General features: G+C 43.5%; 1 protein-coding gene across 5 annotated transcripts in view; it reads left to right on the forward strand.

The window, feature by feature from the left end:
* The window catches only part of acacb (acetyl-CoA carboxylase beta), a 61,169-nt gene that overhangs the window by 23,114 nt on the left and 18,055 nt on the right, over positions 1 to 20,000 (forward strand). Inside the window, exons 21-38 of one of the 5 annotated variants that reach the window (XM_063195057.1) lie at positions 661 to 849; positions 2,460 to 2,560; positions 2,899 to 2,987; positions 3,408 to 3,532; positions 5,267 to 5,380; positions 6,498 to 6,611; positions 7,273 to 7,362; positions 7,668 to 7,786; positions 8,403 to 8,453; positions 10,813 to 10,836; positions 12,751 to 12,894; positions 14,874 to 14,976; positions 16,219 to 16,326; positions 16,445 to 16,501; positions 16,583 to 16,624; positions 17,707 to 17,922; positions 18,260 to 18,415; positions 19,201 to 19,428. In XM_063195057.1, the coding sequence (XP_063051127.1) occupies positions 661 to 849; positions 2,460 to 2,560; positions 2,899 to 2,987; positions 3,408 to 3,532; positions 5,267 to 5,380; positions 6,498 to 6,611; positions 7,273 to 7,362; positions 7,668 to 7,786; positions 8,403 to 8,453; positions 10,813 to 10,836; positions 12,751 to 12,894; positions 14,874 to 14,976; positions 16,219 to 16,326; positions 16,445 to 16,501; positions 16,583 to 16,624; positions 17,707 to 17,922; positions 18,260 to 18,415; positions 19,201 to 19,428 (2,070 nt within the window). The remainder of the gene's footprint in view (positions 1 to 660; positions 850 to 2,459; positions 2,561 to 2,898; positions 2,988 to 3,407; positions 3,533 to 5,266; positions 5,381 to 6,497; positions 6,612 to 7,272; positions 7,363 to 7,667; positions 7,787 to 8,402; positions 8,454 to 10,812; positions 10,837 to 12,750; positions 12,895 to 14,873; positions 14,977 to 16,218; positions 16,327 to 16,444; positions 16,502 to 16,582; positions 16,625 to 17,706; positions 17,923 to 18,259; positions 18,416 to 19,200; positions 19,429 to 20,000) is intronic. The other 4 variants (XM_063195058.1, XM_063195062.1, XM_063195059.1 and 1 more) reach the window with 4 other exon arrangements.

Genomic DNA, 20,000 nt, shown 5'->3' on the forward strand with positions numbered 1-20,000 from the left:
CCTACTTTAGCATCAAAGTTAGTCCAATTTATCATCAAGGTTAGAAAGAAGAAGGCCCAACTGGGAAACTCCAGCTCCCCTTGTCATTGTGACACAGCACTCCACAGCACACAAGTGAACACTGCACACAAAAAAAATGCATTTATGCCTCACCCGTGCAAGGGGGCAGACCCCAATGATGCCTGAAAGGGAGCAGTGCGACGGGACGGTGCCATGCTCAGGGTACCTCAGTCATGGAAGAGGATGGGGTAGAGCACTGGTTGATTACTCCTACCACCAACCTGGCGGGTTGGGTGTCGAACCGGCAACCTTTGGGCTACAAGTTGGACACCCTAACTGCTTAGTCCAAGCCCTGCTGTTCTTCAGCATCATAGCCAGCGCCCTAATTTACCATCAAGGTTTGCCAAAGCCATAATTTAGCATCAAGGTTAGCCAGAGCTTTGCTTCACAGACAGATGATGACTAGCGTGCGTGCGTGTGTGTGTATGTGTAAGGCGTGAGTGGGCAGCTTCATGAAGACCCTGCGTGACTCGTCGCTCCCCCTTCCTTTAATGCGCGTGTGTCTGTCTGTGTGTGTGTGTGTGTGTGCGTGTGCGTGTGCGTGTGCGTGTGCGTGTGCGTGTGCGCGTGCGCGTGCGCGTGCGTGTGTGTGCTCTCCAGGTGAAGGCGTGGGTGAGCAGCCTTATGAAGACCCTGCGGGACCCCTCGCTGCCCCTTCTGGAGCTTCAGGACATCATGACGAGCGTGTCGGGTCGCGTCCCCGTCACCGTGGAGAAGGCCATCCGCAAGGTCATGGCCCAGTACGCCTCCAACATCACCTCCGTACTCTGCCAGTTCCCCAGCCAGAGGGTGAGACTTATTTGGCTTATTTCGCCTACACTTTATCTCTGCCTTTCACTCACCTTTTTGCATCTGTTTGTATGGGGCTAAACGAGGGCCATAATGGCATTGAAACACATATCATAATTCAGGTATAGAAATATTTCTAGCTTTTTTTTTTTTACACCTCCAACGTCACCTCCGTCCTCTGTTAGTTTTCCATTCAGAGGGTGAGACTTCTTTCACTTATTTGTGATATAAGGGGCTGTCCAACCAGAAAGTTGCCCGGGGTGGCATCATCGCAGAACTCCGCCCTCTGTGGCATCGCAGAAATCATGAATTATAGCCAAGCCAATTCCGCCTGTCCCCCAATTCCGCCCGCCTATTTATAAGTGATTATAGTTAATTATTTATCGACTGTTTAAGTCAGGAACGGATATTGACATGATACGGAGTTTGTATGCTTACAATTTGAAACGGTGATGACATTTAAAACCGAGTCAAACGGCCAAAAACAGCATTGTAATGAAGGGTGTCGTAACGGCAGCATGAAAGAGATGGAACTTTAATTTCACAATGACATTCTGGTTTCAAACTCGCCCTGGCCACTTCCCCTTTTCACTTTAGGACCAAAATTATTCAACTGTTTCCACAGTAACGACCAAACTAATAACAGTTCCTGCATCGGTAAAGCCAGGGCTACTAGTGTGAACGAAATCAGCACAACAGCATAAAGGAATAATAAACAGTAACAGAAATACCGACCTGACCTGAAATTAAGCGGTCAGAGTTGGGAGCCTTTGAATTGTGCTGGACGTTATCGCCAAATTACGATAGAAAGGGCAACCAATATTAGCTAATATTGCTCATTACATCATCTACACAGAGTTGCCGCTACCCAAAAATGTATGATAGCATAATTAAATAGTATTTGAAATAGTGATATTATCACGTTTTCAGTGAAGTGATCAGTGAAGTGGGTGGAATTTTGCGACCTTACTATAGCGTTTTATAAGCGTCAGGGGTGGTGGGTGTCCCTTACATTTTAAATTGTTCAAACATATAACTTTGCTGTGGAGCAATAAACAGTTGCACACCTGAGTGTGTCAGAGTTGATGCCTTTCATTCACCTTCTTCTAGTCTCTGGCCATGGGATCAGAGTCCATCCCATTGGCCCTTAGCTTACTCACTGTTGTCCAATTACGGTTCAGTGTAATGGCGTCAGATTGGCGAATCAACAGTACCATTTCTTCCCAACGTGGCTTTAATGGATAATATCGGGATGAATGATTTGATGATTTGATGATTGATTTATACTGTTGGATTTTTCTGTACATTTTACCATGCCTCTCTAAAAACACTTCTTAACTTAAACTTAAACTTTGAGGAGCACCATCACAAATATGTGATTAGAATTTTACCAAAGGGTTAAGTACGTGGGGACTTGGGAATGTTGGAATGTTTATGGGTCTGTGCTTTGGCTTGGTAATTGCCTGGTTGTCACACCTTCAACTAGTCTTCTCCTTCTTTTAAATAATCATCAACAGCCACTCCTTATCTTGATGACCCATTTCTCATGCATGATAGCTGGTTAACAGCTCAGACCATCTGTGGTGTGGTGTCTATTTCTGGCCCTGCAGATAGCGAACATACTGGACAGCCATGCTGCCACCTTGCAGAGGAAGGCTGATCGCGAGGTCTTCTTCATGAACACGCAGAGCATTGTGCAACTCGTGCAGAGGTGAGAACATCCCTAACCACCCAGAAAGCCAGAAAAGATGACATGGATGACTAAGCCCCATCTCATTCGGCCACATACCATAGATCTTAATCAAAAGAGAGGTTCAATAGTTCAGTGATCAATGCCCATATGTTGGTTGTACAGTACTTAAAATTATGGATGCCAAATTAAGTCATATTTTTTTAAATCTCCCTTTTGTTATTCAAAACCTATTGCCCACATGGATAAAAACAAATAAATTATTAATAAACAATGAATACAGATGCAAAAAACTTGGATCAAACCTCAGATTGTTTCAAATGTGATGTTTCTTAATGTGCTGCATACCTTTTCCTCAGGTATCGCAGTGGTGTAAGAGGCTACATGAAAGTTGTGGTGCTAGACTTGCTGAAGAGATACCTACAGGTGGAGACACAGTTTCAACAAGGTAAACACCGGCTTGAGTATTAACTTATTCTGGTGAGCTATGAAATAAGTTATTACATTTATTTATTTTGAGTAATTGTGTAATATTTAGCTCAAATACATTAGTCTTCTTGTTGTGTGTGTGTGTGTGTGTGTGTGTGTGTGGGGTTGTGTGGTGGTGCTCTGAATATCCTTATAGGAGTAGATAATACATATTTTGCTCTTATCTTGTTTTGTGCAAGCAATATTGCCGTTGTGTTGTTGAAAACGAGTCTTCATATCTTACATTTACAATTGTTGTGTGTGTGTGTGTGTGTGTGTGTGTGTGTGTGTGTGTGTGTGTGTGTGTGTGTGTGTGTGTGTGTGTGTGTGTGTGTGTGTGTGTGTGTGTGTGTGTGTGTGTGTGTGTGTGTGTGTGTGTGTGTGTGTTCACTGCGTTCAGCTCACTATGACAAGTGTGTGATAAACCTGAGGGAGAGGCACAAGCCGGACATGAGCCCCGTGCTGGAGTACATCTTCTCCCACGCACAGGTCTCCAAGAAGAACCTTCTCGTCACCATGCTCATCGTAAGGACACTGCACTTTGCTTTTTTTTCTTTCTTATTGGCCGTTTGTCTTTATAGAGCTTGAAAGTCCCTCCCCTTAGTTCCGCATTTTACAGGACCTAAGCTGACCATCTAACAACATGGTAGGGAGTAAATATCTTCCGATCTCAGTCATTACATCGTAAGGCCACTGCACTTTGCCTTTTTTTTTCTCCTTATTTACCTTTTGTCTTTACATTATATTACATTATATTTCACTTAGCTGACGCTTTCATTTTATTCAAAGCGACTTACAATTCGCCTTTGGCTAAGCCCCGCCCTCTTTAGTTACAGTTGCTAGGTCGGACAGATAAACTTTCAATGCTGAGATATCAACGTGATTTATGCAGTGACTGCAAATCGCAGCAGTTATTCACTCATAATAAATAAAAAACGCATTCATAGTATTGTGAATATAAGTATTTATTTTCTGAACGGTCATGCGATGCATCACAGCTGTTATGGGCTCTTCTATGGGTATCGATAGGCATTGTAACCAGCACCATGGTAAGCTGAGCTCGCATACTTTTGAGCCCTGACTCAAACTTGCTAGACGAAAACGAAATCACACAACTTAATGGCTGTAGTCATCTTCAAAGCTACCACAGCAATGTGTAACATTAACGTTTGGCGTTTATATCTTCAGTAGCTTAACAAAGTCACGTCCATCAGCTGCTAGTCAAAACACTCCTGCCGTGACCGATAGTTAACTTTGCTAGCGGTGTTTCTTCATTCATTAGGTCAGAAATCCAAAATCCTACTCTGAAACAGGTTCGTGGTTTGCTTACAACCTTACTGAAAAGGGACATGAATGAGATGGTGTCATGATCGGAGCACACAAAGTATGTTTTTGATCCGTGTGCTTTCTAGTCGAGTGTGAGGCTGCCGAGAGACCCTTCAAGGCAGACTATCCAGCTGCTAGTATTAGTCCGGTTTTAGGTAAAGAGGAAAGTGATTACCACCTGTTACATCGCGGGGCGACTTGCACATTTGTCACAAATACCCCAGGCACAATTTCCAATCATATTTTAATAATAATACGACCGTATCTCGCTAACTACTTGAAAACATGCGATTTCAGCATTGAGTTCAATGGAGCGCTGTCAAAACTGTCCGAGGTTTGTCCGAGGTCGTCCTTTTGCTGCGCTGTGATTGGTCAAAAAGCACTTTAGGGCGGGCCTTAGCCAAAGGTGAATTATTATTTGTCAGCGTATTGGTTACAGTCCCTGGAGCAGTGTGGGGTTAGGTGCCTTGCTCAAGGGCACTTCAGCCATGGTTGGAGATGTAGGGAGAGATCAGGGGGGATTCGAACCTGCAACCCCTAGAATGAAAGACCAACTCTCTAACCACTAGGCCACGGCTGCCCCATACTAGGCCACGGCTGCCCCATATTGGATAGGACACTGAAAGTGGTGACAGGAAGTAAATGGGAGAGAGAAATGAGGAAGGATTGAGAAGGCCGGATTCGAACCTGGGTTCCCATTCATGGGCAATGTTGCCCTTTTGATAGTACAGTGCATTCATTTTGCACAGGGCTGTAGTGCATACTACTTGGATGTAAAATCATTGCATGGCTTTGTCAGGCTGCTGCCTACCTGTAAATGGTAACGGTGCCCTATTTGTTGGTACTCGCCGATACCGATACCACCGATACTGGTATCGGTATCGGTGCAACACTAATTCTTACATCATGGGGGTGTACTTCTTTGGTGTGCAGGACCAGTTATGTGGCAGGGACCCCACTCTAGCTGACGAGCTGATGGACATCCTGGACAAACTCACGCAGCTCAGCAAGACGGAGAACTCCAAGGTGGCGCTGCGAGCGCGCCAGGTGAGTGCGTAGTCCGCATCCGCCTCTGAAACAAGACGGAGATTTGGAGAGTGCATACCTCCGCCAAGGAAGCTCATTTTTACCCTCATCTTAAGTCTCAAGGGCCACCGTACACCGGTTCCCAGAAAGTGCAGAGTACTTCTCGATCTTTAATACAAACCTGCACACTACTGTACTGTAGACACAACGTCGGCGTTTGATTGCCTTTGAGCTATCTGCTAGGCTTGTTTGCTACAAGTGCGCTTTATAAATTGTCTTATCTATTACCTGTCTTTTTGTCATTACTGCCAATTTGTAATGAAAACATAATGTAATCAAGATGAGATTCCACCTTGTCTGGCAGGTGTCACTGAACTGATTAACCGGCTGCTGTCAGCCAATCACAAACCAGAGGACAATTTATAAGGGGTGTCTTCACTTTGCTTTTGTAAAAACTTGAGAAAGGCCACACGGGCCGAAACGTTGTTTGTCAATAAATTGCAGCACGATGGACAAGAGTGTGCGGTACCTTTTTCTACAAAATTGATCTTGCACCCGCTACCTGCACCTCGAAACCTCTGGTGTGCGTTGGTTTCCTCCCTCAAAAAATGCTACAAGTGCGCTGCCAGTGTGCGGGGGCAACTGCTCTTCAATGCTGTCGGAAGCCGTGTTTGGTGGCTTTAACTTTGCTAGCTTTTCGAGTTAGCCTGTTGACAAACAAACAGACAAATAAATCACTCAAGCCACAAAGGTGAAAACCTTACCTCCTTGGCGGAGGTAGCAAAACACAGCGTTTTGGCAAGTAATGTAGTGTACACCACCCCACATTGTTCACTGTTGATAAATATCTCGTTGTTGTGCTGTGTTGTGTTGTTTTGTTTGTTTGTCGTGTTGTAGAAGCAGGTTGGTCCAGGTGTAGCTTGAAATGTTGAGGGAAGTTCAGGGAAGGGTTAGATTGGTCCTGCCCAAAAGTAAGTGCTTGCAGCAGGTGTACATATCTCATTAAGTTCATTATCTCATATTGGCTAGACACACGTGCACACACACACCCACACACACACTGTCCGTCTGTAACATGATGCCTGCAAAATTTGTCTCTCTGTGACTCGTGAGTGTTCTGTTCACCTGTCCCTCTCAGGTGTTGATTGCGTCTCACCTGCCCTCCTACGAGCTGAGACATAACCAGGTGGAATCCATCTTCCTCTCTGCCATCGACAACTACGGCCACCAGTTCTGCCCAGAAAATCTCAAGGTAACTCATCAACCTCATGCAAGGTACCTGTAGCGAAGGGGAGTAGAGTTGCCCAGCTGGGACCCGAACCCAGACCTTCTGGGGTAGTAAACTGGGGCTCTGACCGCTACACCAAAGAGCCAGACTCATTGGCATGTTAGGCTCTTTGGCATGTTAGTCAGAACACACCCACAACCCTAGTGATGGTCACTCCATCACAGTACCCTTATTGATGTAAAATGAAGGTTATGTATACGTATATACAGTTTAGGCTAAAAGTTTGGACACACCTTCTCATTCAATGCTATCTCTTTATTTTCGTGTTTTTTTACAGTACATTGTACATTTTCGCGGAGGGCATCAAAACTCAATAAAATAGGCAAACACAAGCTTGTTGAAATGTGTGGGACCTTCAGTTGTGCCGTGATGACGTCAGGTGGATAGACAGCTGACATCGCTGTTGGACAACAGCTAGAATCTGTATTTTTGTTAAGCACATAATTCTGAGCTTTGATGCTGTCTGCAAAAATCTACAATGTGCTGTTAAATAGCCAGAAAAATAAAGAAAAGGCATTGAGTGAGAAAGTGTGTCCAAACTTTTGGCCTATTCTGTATATCGAAAACAAAATGGAACCACTTGGTGTTGGGGTTGAAATTGACGTCTGTTTTCTTTCTACCTCAGAAACTGATCCTGTCCGAGACGTCCATCTTTGATGTCCTGCCTGATTTCTTCTACCACTCCAACCGTGTGGTGTGCATGGCCGCACTGGAGGTAAGACCGCCACATGCTTTTGCTTTAGAAATAAAGGTGTCAAATGTTGACATTTTAAGATTTTGATTACACTCCACTTGTAGTGAAGGACTTGTACACATTGTATGTAAATACTGTATTAACATGCTAAAAAAATCTGACTCATGAAACGTGGGACCCTGGAGACTCTCTTTACCCCCTTCTTCTGATTCCCCTCTGAGTAAATATGCACAGTGTTGTTTAAAAAACATTTGTCCATCCCTGACGTGTATGTGTGTCTGTTTGTGCTTCTGTGCTTGTGTCTCCCTGTCGCCGTGTGTGTGCAGGTGTATGTGAGGCGAGGTTACATCGCCTACGAGCTCAACAGCCTCCAGCACCACCAGCTTGATGACGGCACGTGTGTCATCGACTTTCAATTCATGCTGCCCTCCTCTCACCCCAACAGGTAACACACAGACACACACACACACACACACACACACACACACACACACACACACACACACACACACACACACACACACACACACACACACACACACACACACACACACAAGCCACTTGTCGCATTCCAGTGTCTTTGCATATCATTTGAGACACCGTAGGGGTCCATCAAAATAATTGCAACCAAAACATTTGTCAAAGTATAATTAAATAACAACTTGAAATTCAAGTTTTCCACCATCTCCCCCAAACCCTCACCAAACATCTGCATGATTTAAACTGTAAGAAATCAGATTCCCTTTCTGTTTCTGTATGTGTATTCATGGCATGGACAATAGGTAAACTGTTGAGTAGGTAATGCGTGGCGTTATTTTTCTCTCCCATCCACTGCACCACATGCCTTTTCTTGGTCTTATGTCCAAACCTACCCACATAGTATCTATCATAGTAAGGACAAATTTGACTTCGACTTGAATTAACAGAGATGAATGAATTCACAATAAACTATAGTTGAATGAATTCACAATTCGCATATATAAACTCTTCATTTGGTTTTCAACCCCTTCCCTTCCCAACATCCTGACATTGTTATCTGTCTCTCATTTTCTCCTGACAAGAGAGCCTCACAGCAGAGTGACTCCATGCACCATGCAAAAGACAAACGACAAGTAATATATACTTTTATTCCCTCTCTTGAGAGAGTTTGCCACAATCCCATCCCCAGTTAAAAATAACTAATCAAAATAACAGAGACCCTAACTAGGCGTGTGGGAATGTCCGATTGTTTTACCAAATGCAGCCAAACTCCTTTTATTTCGCCCCTCCTAACAATTGTTATGTTGTGTTGTGGAGTTAACCCACACTACTTTACCCTGCTCTGGCAAGATAGTAATGTCATGCACTGCAGATTTTCATTATGACCCAACAATGTTGACCAACTGTAGAATTTTGGTAATGAAATATAATATAAAATATAAATATAAAATATAAACCAACGGAGGAAACATTAATGGTAAATTTGAATACATTTTGGCGGTCAGACGTTTGCCAACATCAGCTACAAGTGTGCTGCCAGTGTGCGGGGGCAGCTGAAATTGTTCTGACGTGTACACCTGATGTTCTCGAAAACAAAAACAAAAAAATACAGTTCAATCCGTAACATTGAAATATGGTGGCTATGAGGCAGTCTAACCTACTGTTTTCGTAATGCTTCGATGGCTTCTTTGACTCTGTAACAGTAACGACAACATAAACCAGCTTCTGCTGTATGAACTGCGGTATGCAAGCCTGTTAATAATGATTCATTGAACTGATGCTGATTATGATTATAATGCTGATGAGAGGTAGAGGAGGAGAATTTTGAAGTATCCCTATCTTTAGGATCTTATCACTCTAACCCACCTGTTCTGTCCAACCCTGGTAAAGGACCAGTTCAGTCAATTTCAACATGCAATTGTAATGCTCACACTACCCTGGACTTGTCAGTACCTGAGATTTTTTTTTTTCGTCACCTTCAGCCGTTTCCGAGATCCTGGTCATTGTAATGGGGGCAGCGCTTTGTTTACATTAAAAAAAAAAAACATTTTTATTTATTCCCAAAAACATCCAAAAGGTTATAAAACATCAACAGACAACGAGCAAACAGCGGTACCTTTTGGGAAAATATTTGGAGTAGGCCTATGTTATTTATTTATTTTTAAATGTAAGCAAACGCTGCCCTCATTGGAATTGCTCATATCTCGGAATGGGCTGATCCGAAAAAAGTGGCATCACCAGGTACTGACAAGTCAAGGGTAGCGTGAGCAATACAACAGCATATTGAAATTGAATGAACTGGTCCTTTAAATACAGTTTAAATGTTGAATCCTGTATTGTTAAATGATAGCGTTGCAGAAGCCTGGTGCATCTCCTCGTGAAATGAATACGAGGGGGGTGGTAAAATTAAGCTAGCGGTACAGTGATCGCAAATGTGCAGTATCAAATTAAGTATAAAGTGTGAAGATACTGATGTCTCTTACATTTTTTAACATGACTGTTTTAGAAAGAAAATGAAATATTTCAAATATATTTCATTTATTGAAATAAAATTTAAAAAATAAGATCACACATAATTAAAATGATGATGGTTGTGATGATGATGATGATGCAGATGTCTACAAAATGCTATTAAAGAAGAAGCTTTGTGACTGAACTTTCAACCTGCACTAACTCAAAACATGCACACACACACACACACACACACACACACACACACACACACACACACACACACACACACACACACACACACACACACACACACACACACAAGCACACTGCACTTTCTGCACTGAACCCAACATACACACACTGACACACACACACACACACACACACACACACACACACACACACACACACACACACACACACAGACACACGAACACACACACAAGACGCACACCGCACCTTCTACCTGCACTAAACACACACACACACACAGCACACACACACACACACACACACACACACACACACACACACACACACACACACACACACACACACACACACACACACTGCTGCTGGTGTACTTGACAGACCTTTTTATATTTATTTTCTTCAAAATGCTACTATTACCATGTCAGAACGCTATAAAGGACTTTTTTTAGGAAAAGCACAAAAACACAACAAATACCTCTTAATGTATGTCCTCTACAAGTCTTCTGTTGTCCAGTCTTGCACTTTAAATGTCTGTATGAGCACTGTCTATGTCCATACTGTCTTAAGTCCATGTATAAGTACTGTCTATGTCTATACTGTCTATGTCCTTACCTTAATTAGTCTATGTCTGTATGGGAAAGCAAGAAATGTAATTTCAAATTCTTTGTATGACCAGTGCATGTAAAGAAATTGACAATAAAACCTACTTGACTTGACTTGACTTGACTTGATGACGATAGTGATGGAGGCTAATGATGGTAATTAGTGAGCTATAGAGTGTCAGGATGCTAATGCCTGTGCTAACACCCAGCTGTTCTATTTCAGAGGGAGCAGCCCTACCCTGAACAGGTAGAGTACCGCCCTACTCTCCTCCTGCCCACCAGTCAGATTGCTCCGCTCTGCCACGCACGCTAGATATGACCATGTCCTCAACAATGCTTGCTGAATGCGGCTTGTGTTTGTCATTGTGTGTGTGTGGCTTTTTCAAATCCCAGCTGTTGAGATGAGTGCCATTTCACAGGTAGTGTTTTGGGTAGCTAGTGCCCTTCATGTGAGTAATTACATGTAGTTAAGTCACTAATCTATATGTTCAGATCTACAAGCAAGTTAAGGAAGTATTTGCTCCTCTACGGCAGTGGTTCCCAACCTTTTTCTTCAGGGACCCATATTTTTACCACTGTACATTTCGGTGACCCAAGCGTGCGAGCACTCATACAAGAGGAAGTCACCTGATACTAGTGGTGTGGATCGGCACTGCCCTCACGATCCGATTCGATCACGATTCGGGAGGTAGTAGATCCGATTCGATTCGATTCTATTAGATCCAATCCGATTCGAGCCAATTCTACAATGCATTGCAATGCATTACATTTCTACTGAACGCAAAGCAAATGTTCAGCCATGATGAGGAAATACAAGTAGTCAGATACTGAGCAACAATTTATTGGCTGTTTTCTGTATCACTCTTGCAATGTTTTGAAGTGGTTTTATTTAATTTAACATTCTTGTGCTCCCAAAACATCCATGGAAGTAATTGAAACTTAAAAAAATTGCCGGATTGATTCTGGAACTTGCCGGATCTGGATCTGGATCGTCCATGCCCCGGATCGATTCGGATCGCTGAATCGATCATTGTTGACACCACTACCTGATACTCTGTTTCCTGCGAAAACTCATTTGAGTTATCATTTTATTCTTCAATTCGTCTTCGGTCAACTATAGAATAAATGTGTAATGTAGCACTTACATTTTGTTGTTTCTATGCATATTAGTTTAAATGTTTTGCCATTTATTCAACATGGGCTATATATGGTATTAAAAGTAAACCCCTTAAAATCAAGAGGGCTTCGCGACCCCCTGTGGATCTTTGGCGACCCATAGGTTGGGTCCCGACCCATAGGTTGGGAACCACTGCTCTACGGTATATGCTAATAGGCAATTAAGGCTCTGTATGTAAGCAAGCAGCTAGTTTAAGAGCAGATAATTCCCCCAATTTTTGCAAGTAGAATTTGTTTGTGTGTGGATCTGTGTGCATTTCCCGACTTACTGTAGCCAAGACACTTCAAGCACAAAGATTTAATTGACTCACAATTAAATTCATAGCCACTCTATCGGTCGCATTGTGTGCATTTTGCGCAGCTCTGCTAGCACTTGGTGGTCCGAGCAGCAACAATGGCTGCACTCTACAGAGAGGGCCTCTCTATGTAATCTGCAATCTGTACCCCTCTCTAGTGTACATTAGCATAATGTATTCACGTCCCATTGTTGGAGAGGCTGTATTGCTACTTGGGCCCCATAGTTGTAGTAGCAGTAGAAGAAGTGGTACCATATGACCCCCCCCCTCCCCCCAACCCTTTGTGTCCATGGTAACTGTAACTTCTCTCCCCCACCCCTCCTCACCACCTCACTTCTCCTCATGGTTTTATGTACTACAACATTTACATTTGGCTAACACTGTTATCCACAGCGAGTAGTAGTAGTAGTAGTAGTAGTAGCAGTAGTATAGTAGGGCTACATAGGGCATAGGATTCCCTTGTATCCATGGTAACTGTGGCTTTCTTCTCCTTCACTCCTCTACCTACCTCTGTCTCTCTCTCTCTCTCTCTCTCTCTCTCTCTCTCTCTCTCTCTCTCTCTCTCTCTCTCTCTCTCTCTCTCTCTCTCTCTCTCTCTCTCTCTCTCTCCCTTTCTTATCCCCCCCCCTCTTTCTGTCTCTCCTCTCTCTATTTCTCTTTCTCTCTCTCTTTCACACACCCTCCCTCAGGTTGTCGATGCCGATGGGGGGCTCGACGGGGCAGCTGGAGATGCGTAGGCAGAGCAGTGAGCTGTTCCTGGAGGGGGCCTTCTCGCCCCCCTGCCAGAGGATGGGGGTCATGGTCGCCTTCCAGCGCTTTGACGACTTCAAGAGGTACCGCACTATGATTCCAGATTCCTTTATTACATCTCGTTACCGTATAAGAGAATAAAAATCAATTTTCAATCAATTTTCTCATTTGTCAAATAGATGGGTAAACAAATAGTAGGTACGTGTATATATGTGTGGGCTCCATAGTCGCCTTCCAGTGCTTTTGCAACTTCAAGAGGTATTATATGGTTCAATGTTCAAAAATGTCAATTGCCATGTCAACACAGCTGAAAGGAATTTGTGTTGGCACATCCCCAATATCAAAGACATAGAACTGGACAGAGAAACACAACAGCAGAGAACATGCATAAGGAAAGATAGCCATGGGTGCATATATGGTGAACAGTGCAGGTATGATTCAAGATTTAATATTCTTTTATACCATATGATTATGAAGCAGCAAGGAGGAACTCGCACACCACTGATGCCGATGCATAGATTATTTTAATGCATAAGGAAAAATAAAGAAAGTGCTACCCAGTGAAGTGCAAAACGTTTTCGGTCCTTCAGACCATCATCAGTGCCAAACATTTCAAATAAAAGACACGCCCAGATATAGCCTAGGTTGGTACACGTAGGCGGAAGGTAACTAGTCCATACAACCTAACCTGAAGAACGGTAAAGGTGTCAATCAAGGTACTGTTTCCTGTAGGATATAGGCCTAGAATATGTCAAATAAAACAGATTGGTAAATGACATAAGGGCGTAGAAAAATAATATTAATAATAATAATAATGAAAATCACCAAAAACAATATATACAGAAGGCTAATAAAGAGGATAACACTGTCATCAAATGAGGAGCGCACACACTATAATACACTGGGTAGCACTTTCTTTATTTTTCCTCATGCATTAAAATAATGTATGCATCGGCATCAGTGGTGTGCGAGTTCCTCCTTGCTGCTTCATTGGATTACATTGTGGAACCAACGCACCCTCCCGCCTACAAACGCAAAGGCGCGACACCCTTTTGGAATAAATACCATATGATTATGGCATAAAAGAGTAAAATTCTAAAAGAAGTTAAAAAAAAATAGATGAGAATGTGTGTGTGAGAGCGAGAGAGAGAGAGGGAGAGTGTCAGTGTGTGTGAGTGCGTGTGTGCATGTGTGTGTGTGTGTGTGTGTGTGTGTGTGTGTGTGTGTGTGTGTGTGTGTGTGTGTGTGTGTGTGTGTGTGTGTGTGTGTGAGTGCGTGTGTGTGTGTGTGTGTGTGTGTGTGTGTGTGTGCGTGCATGCGTGGATGCATGCACATGCGTGTGTGTATATGTGTGTCAGCGCGTGCGTTGGTGTGCGCGTGCGTGTGTGTGTGTGTCTGCGCACACGTGCATGTGTGAGGAGCAACAGCTGGAGAATGAATGAGGGGGACTAGGATGGTGGTGGTGGTGGTAGTGGTGGTGGTGGGAGGGTGAGGAGGAAAGAGGGAGGGAAAGAAGACAGATGAATAATAAATAGATGACTTCCAGAGGTTAGGGAGACAACAGCTGGAGAACTGGGGAGCAGAATGATTATAAGAAATTCTCTGACAACTTCAAGAGGTACTGCAAGTGAGCCAAGCAGCTGTGAAGCGGGGGGTGAGGGGAGGAGTGAGAGAGAGAGAGAGAGGGTGGAGGTGGTGATGAAGAAGAAGAAGGGGAAAAAGGAGGGAGGGAAGAAAGATAATAAAAAGATGACAACTTCAAGGCCAACAGCTGGAAAATGGGTGAGTTTGTTTCTTTCAGCTGGCTTTGAGGTGGGTTTCTTACAGCATCGAAGTATCTGTTGTATTTGGAGTTGTTGTTGTGTTGTGTTGTGCTGATTCAAGAGTAAGAAGGCAATAACATTTTAATAGCATAGTCTTAAAAAGTCTCAATAAAAGTATAGTTTCTAGATTAATTGTGTTCTGGATTCATGCAGAGATGAAGAGATACGTTTTTTTTTATTTGTAAGATCCTCAACTTTTACTGTGAATTCAGTATTTTGACTGTTTGCTTTGTTGACAGGGACTTTGATGAGGTGATGTCTTGTTTTGCTGAGCCCATCCTGGAGAGCCCGCTGTTCTCTGAAGCATCCTCCGCCAGCCTGTATGAGGAGGAGAGCGCCAGGGTGAGAGGTCATAAGGGTCCACTTGGCCTTGCATGCCTATTGGCTATTTTGCCACTGTAATAACCATTATTATTATTTAGGCTAAAATAGTTTCTCAACAGGGGCTCTACGGCTCCCAAGGGGGCGTTACAGCATGATTACACCGGCCGCGACCTGAGTGAGGCGAGCGACGGAAGTAATAGACTTTGTATTGAGTCGCGCGATTCGGGCGACTAGTGTCAATTCACGCGACGAGAGCGACAGTTTGTAGTTGAACTCCTGGGAATGTTATGCAAATTAACTATGACGCGGTTCGGCAACAGCCACCACAACCAATGGGAATGTTGGAATGCTTGCATCCTGCTTCTAACAGACATACTCTAGTCGCTTCAATTGCTCGAATCGCTCTTGCTGCACCAAAGCGATCCTCTGACGCTTGAATGTCATCGCGGTCGGTCTGTTCGCCTGGTTAGGGAGCCCTGGGGGTCGTTGAGAAGTAGGCAGCCAAGAGGAGGGGGTTCTCATTTGCTATTAGGGGACATTAGCCTATTTCATTGTTCTGTTTTTGGGAGTCTTGTGATGAGGTCAAGGGAGTGTCAAAACAGGTCGAGAACCACTGGTCTAGAACATCCAACCCCAACCCTAGTAAACTACACAAGCACACCGAGTGGCAGTGTTCTTGAAACTGAACTGAAAACTGAAGCTGTGTCAAACCATCTTCATCAGTGTCCTTGGTCATTGGGTGTTAAATGAAAGAAATGTACAGAATCCAAGATCCGGTTCTGGATCCGGCAGGATATTAGGGTTTTTCAGACTATCCGGATCCGGCAGGATCTTAAGCTGTGGATCCGGTATCCGGCAGTTACCTAAAAATCAGGATCTGGGGCATCTCTACTTTTTACGTAGCCTTGGCTTTAGCGTAGCCTAGCGTAGTCAGTCTTTCACAACACCAATCGCTGCATGGAGTGAATGCCCTTTGGAAGCGGCCGTTGAAGGCAGTGTGGCAGTAAGCCAATGAGTCTTTAAAATAGTTTGCGCCAACGTAATAAAAAGGGCCCATGTGTGCGAGTTGGCTATGTGTTTCAACCCTTTTGTAGGATCCAGTATCCGGTTCCGGATCCGGCAGGATCTTAAGCAGTGGATCCGGTATCTGGCAGGATCCTAAAAATCAGGATCCGGTGCATCTCTAGTTAAATGTAAAGAAATCTTTCACAGTCAATGATTCAGTTATTGATATTGTACATTCTCTCCTTTCATTCCTAGAACATGAGGGAGAACCCCATCCATATTATTAATGTGTCCATCAGATCTGCTGACACAGAGGATGACGATGCTCTAGTCACTGAGCTCACCGCCTTCGCCCAGTTGAAGGTCAGTAGTACAGGACAGTGCAACACTTTTTTTTTTTTTTTTTGTCTTTTTTGTTTACAGGCTTTGTACCTCAGGACAGCGTGAGTCTAATTTACTGTTTTTGTGTACCTCTTTGCAGAAATCACTTCTACATGACTACGGCATCAGAAGAATTACATTTTTAGTTGCTCAGAGGGTAAATTGTTTACAATTTTTTTTTCCGACTTGTTGAGACATACTTTTTCATGAGGTTAACCAGTGTCGTCTTGCTTTGCAGCGGGAATTTCCAAAGTTTTTCACATTCAGAGCCAGAGATGAGGTAAAAATTTACATTCTAATTGTTTTGTATAATTTGAACATATGATGGGTGGACGATGAACAAATGTAGGGTTATATGAATTAAAAATGCAAATATAATTCGTTGTAAACAAGCCTCTAGGTATTCTATATTCATGATGCCCCATGAACATGTATCTGTTATTAAAATATGTCACTACTTAAATTATTACTCCTTTTTACATAGTTACTCTAGGAGCCAGGTTTAATGTCACACTAGTCTCCTCTTACTACACGTTATCCTGTCTTACACTTCAATGGCTTTCCTGTCCTGATGCATGGGAGTGTGTGAAATGTAATTTCAATTTCTTTGTATGTCCTGTGCACGTGAAGAACTTGAAGTCAAAGTTTAACATTGCAGTTCCAGGACGAGTAGCTGACACTTTAAACTAATTCACTTCTGTTGTATTTTTTTTTTTACCGAAAACCAAATTGTGAACCCTGCATATTGATATACGTGTAGTGTATGATGCCTTCCGAACATTGGTGTAAAAAAAATATATGATTGCAGTTCTAGGAGGAATAACTGATACTTAAAACTAATTCAAGTTGTCGATATTGATATAGTGTATAAACATCAGTGTTGTGAGACATGTTTATGTCTGCAGTTGCAGAAGGAGTATCTGATACTTAAAGGGACACTGTGTGAGATTTTTAGTTGTTTATTTCCAGAATTCATGCTGCCCATTCTCTAATGTTTCCTTTTTCATGAATACTTACCACCACCATTAAATTCTAAGTATTCATTATGACCTGAAAAATTGCACTTTTCATACATGAAAAGGGGGATCTTCTGCATGGTCCGCCATTTTGAATTTCCAAAATTAGCCATTTTTAGCTGCAAAAATGACTCTACTTGGACCATACTAGAAAATATTTGTTTATCACTTTCATGTAAATATCAAATTTGGCAATAGGCAGCCCAGTTTCAATGAGCAGCATAGTTGCAGTAACTTTTTTGACCATTTCATGCACAGTGTCCCTTTAAAACTAATTCCTGTTGTCATATATTGGTATAATAGTATATATGAACATCAGTGTTGTAAAAAGTGTATGTGACTGCAGTTCCAGGAGGACCGCATCTACCGTAACCTGGAGCCGGCGCTGGCCTTCCAGCTGGAGCTGAACCGCATGCGCAACTTCGACCTGACGGCCGTGCCCTGCGCCAACCACAAGATGCACCTGTACCTGGGCGCCGCCCGCGTGGAGCAGGGGGCCGAGGTCACCGACTACCGCTTCTTTATTCGCGCCATCATCCGCCACTCGGACCTCATCACCAAGGTAACCAAAGGAGAGGGGAGCCCCGCCCACGCCAGCAGTTACATGTCATGTAGTAGCACAGATGTACAACTACACATTTTTAACATTAGCCCCAACCTCTTGAATGTTTCAGAATAACGAAATGTTTGAGCTTTTGGAGCGTTTGTTTGCTGTTATTACTTTTCCTCCACTTGTAGGAGATGTTGTTTTAGCTCCTGCAGAATGACTACAGTGGAAACCCACTTCACACAGCTCCAGATATCAGAATGTTGGAGGTGGTTAACATAACTAAAGTTGTATAATAACTACCTTCTGATAAGTGTTTTGTTTGGCTGTCATTGCTTTGCCCCGCCTGTAGGAGGCGTCGTTTGAGTACCTGCAGAACGAGGGCGAGCGGCTGCTGCTGGAGGCCATGGACGAGCTGGAGGTGGCCTTCAGCAACACCCACGTCCGCACCGACTGCAACCACATCTTCCTCAACTTCGTACCCACCGTCATCATGGACCCCTCCAAGGTCTCAGTCATACCATCTCAGTCGTCTCTGTCCTCGTGTCATGCTGTGCGGCATCTCTACACTTGTACCCAGGGCTCTAAATTGACCTTTTTCATCACCAGCCAAAATGGCTACAAGATGTTAATCTTACTACCCAAGCACACACATGCTAATGGGTCACAGTGGCCAGTAGGTTGGTCTTCTCGATCAGCCTGAAACTGAAATTTCACCAGCATTTGGTCGGTTGACTAGTGACCTGCTTAGAGACCTGATTGTAGCCATTGTTGTTATTGCAGCCATTGTTTCTCAATGGCTGGTTCTGGGTTATGACACCCCCCCAGGTCTTAACCTTCTCCATCTCCATCATACCTGTAAACATTTGAGGAGGGTTTTTGGTGGCAATGAAACATCATAGCTGAAGAGGGCAGAAAATACTGTACAGTAGTAGGGCAGTGCTGAGAATTAGCCTGGAGATGGGTCTAACAATCTGAGGGGAAAAAACGTAGGCAGCTATGGTCTCATGCTGTCCTGTGTCCTTATCAGTTACTTGGTGTACGTGATGTATTCACTAACTGTGGATAATAATTATAGCCAATCACAGCCACACAATCATAGCAAAGACTGTGTTTTGATGGACCATAGCTGTTTGTAGGTATATGGGTGGGCTTGCTTGACTGTGTATGTGTGTTCAAGTGTCCGTAGATATTGTACCTATACAAGTTAAATCAGTCGCACTTTTTATTTGGCATTAAGCATTTTCTAAAAATTATATTCATTATATTCTGTATTAATTTTGTGGCCTGTAGATTGAGGAGTCTGTGCGCTCGATGGTGATGCGCTACGGCAGCCGGCTGTGGAAGCTGCGCGTGCTGCAGGCCGAGATTAAGATCAACATCCGGCTGACGGCCACGGGGGGCGCCATCCCCATCCGCCTCTTCCTCACCAACGAGTCCGGATACTACCTGGACATCAGCCTCTACAAGGAGGTCACCGACCCCGGTTCTGGACAGGTACAGTCGGAATCGCAAAAAAAAGCAAGTGATCTTGTCTCTTTTACCATCCTGTTTTTTTGGGGTTTTTTTGCTAAACTGTGAGCAGCATCTTGAATGAATTGCTCTTTAAAATTCTGTAGTAGTAGTAGTAGTAGTAGCAGTAGTAGTATCAGCAGTAGTAGTACTATCACTACTACTAGTACTACAGCTACTACTGCTACTACTGTATATAATTATAATTTTAGCACTCATAGTAGTGGTAGTGGTAGTAGTAATAGTCTGTGTAAAAGATGTAACAAGAAAAAAAAGTTAATTGTTTGTCAATGAGGGCGTTGGAGAGCCTTAGGGGGGCGTTGAGAAGGATACAGATGAAGGGGGCGGTGCTTAGTTGACATTGGGGGGCATTAAGCGTCATTCACACACATCGCTGCAAGTTATTAGCTTCTCGCTCACTCGTCTGGTCGCCACTTGCTCATGGAACGTTCGCTAAACGTTCCCACGGCTTTAACTGCCAATTCACAGGGGAGAAGCACTGACCTCTGCATTCCAATTGGTTACTTGCCTCGTTCAAAGTTAAAATATTTTCAACTCTGGATCCGCCCACATCGCATCGT

The sequence above is a fragment of the Engraulis encrasicolus genome, chromosome 3 (genome assembly GCF_034702125.1).
Source record: "Engraulis encrasicolus isolate BLACKSEA-1 chromosome 3, IST_EnEncr_1.0, whole genome shotgun sequence".
Classification (NCBI taxonomy): domain Eukaryota; kingdom Metazoa; phylum Chordata; class Actinopteri; order Clupeiformes; family Engraulidae; genus Engraulis; species Engraulis encrasicolus.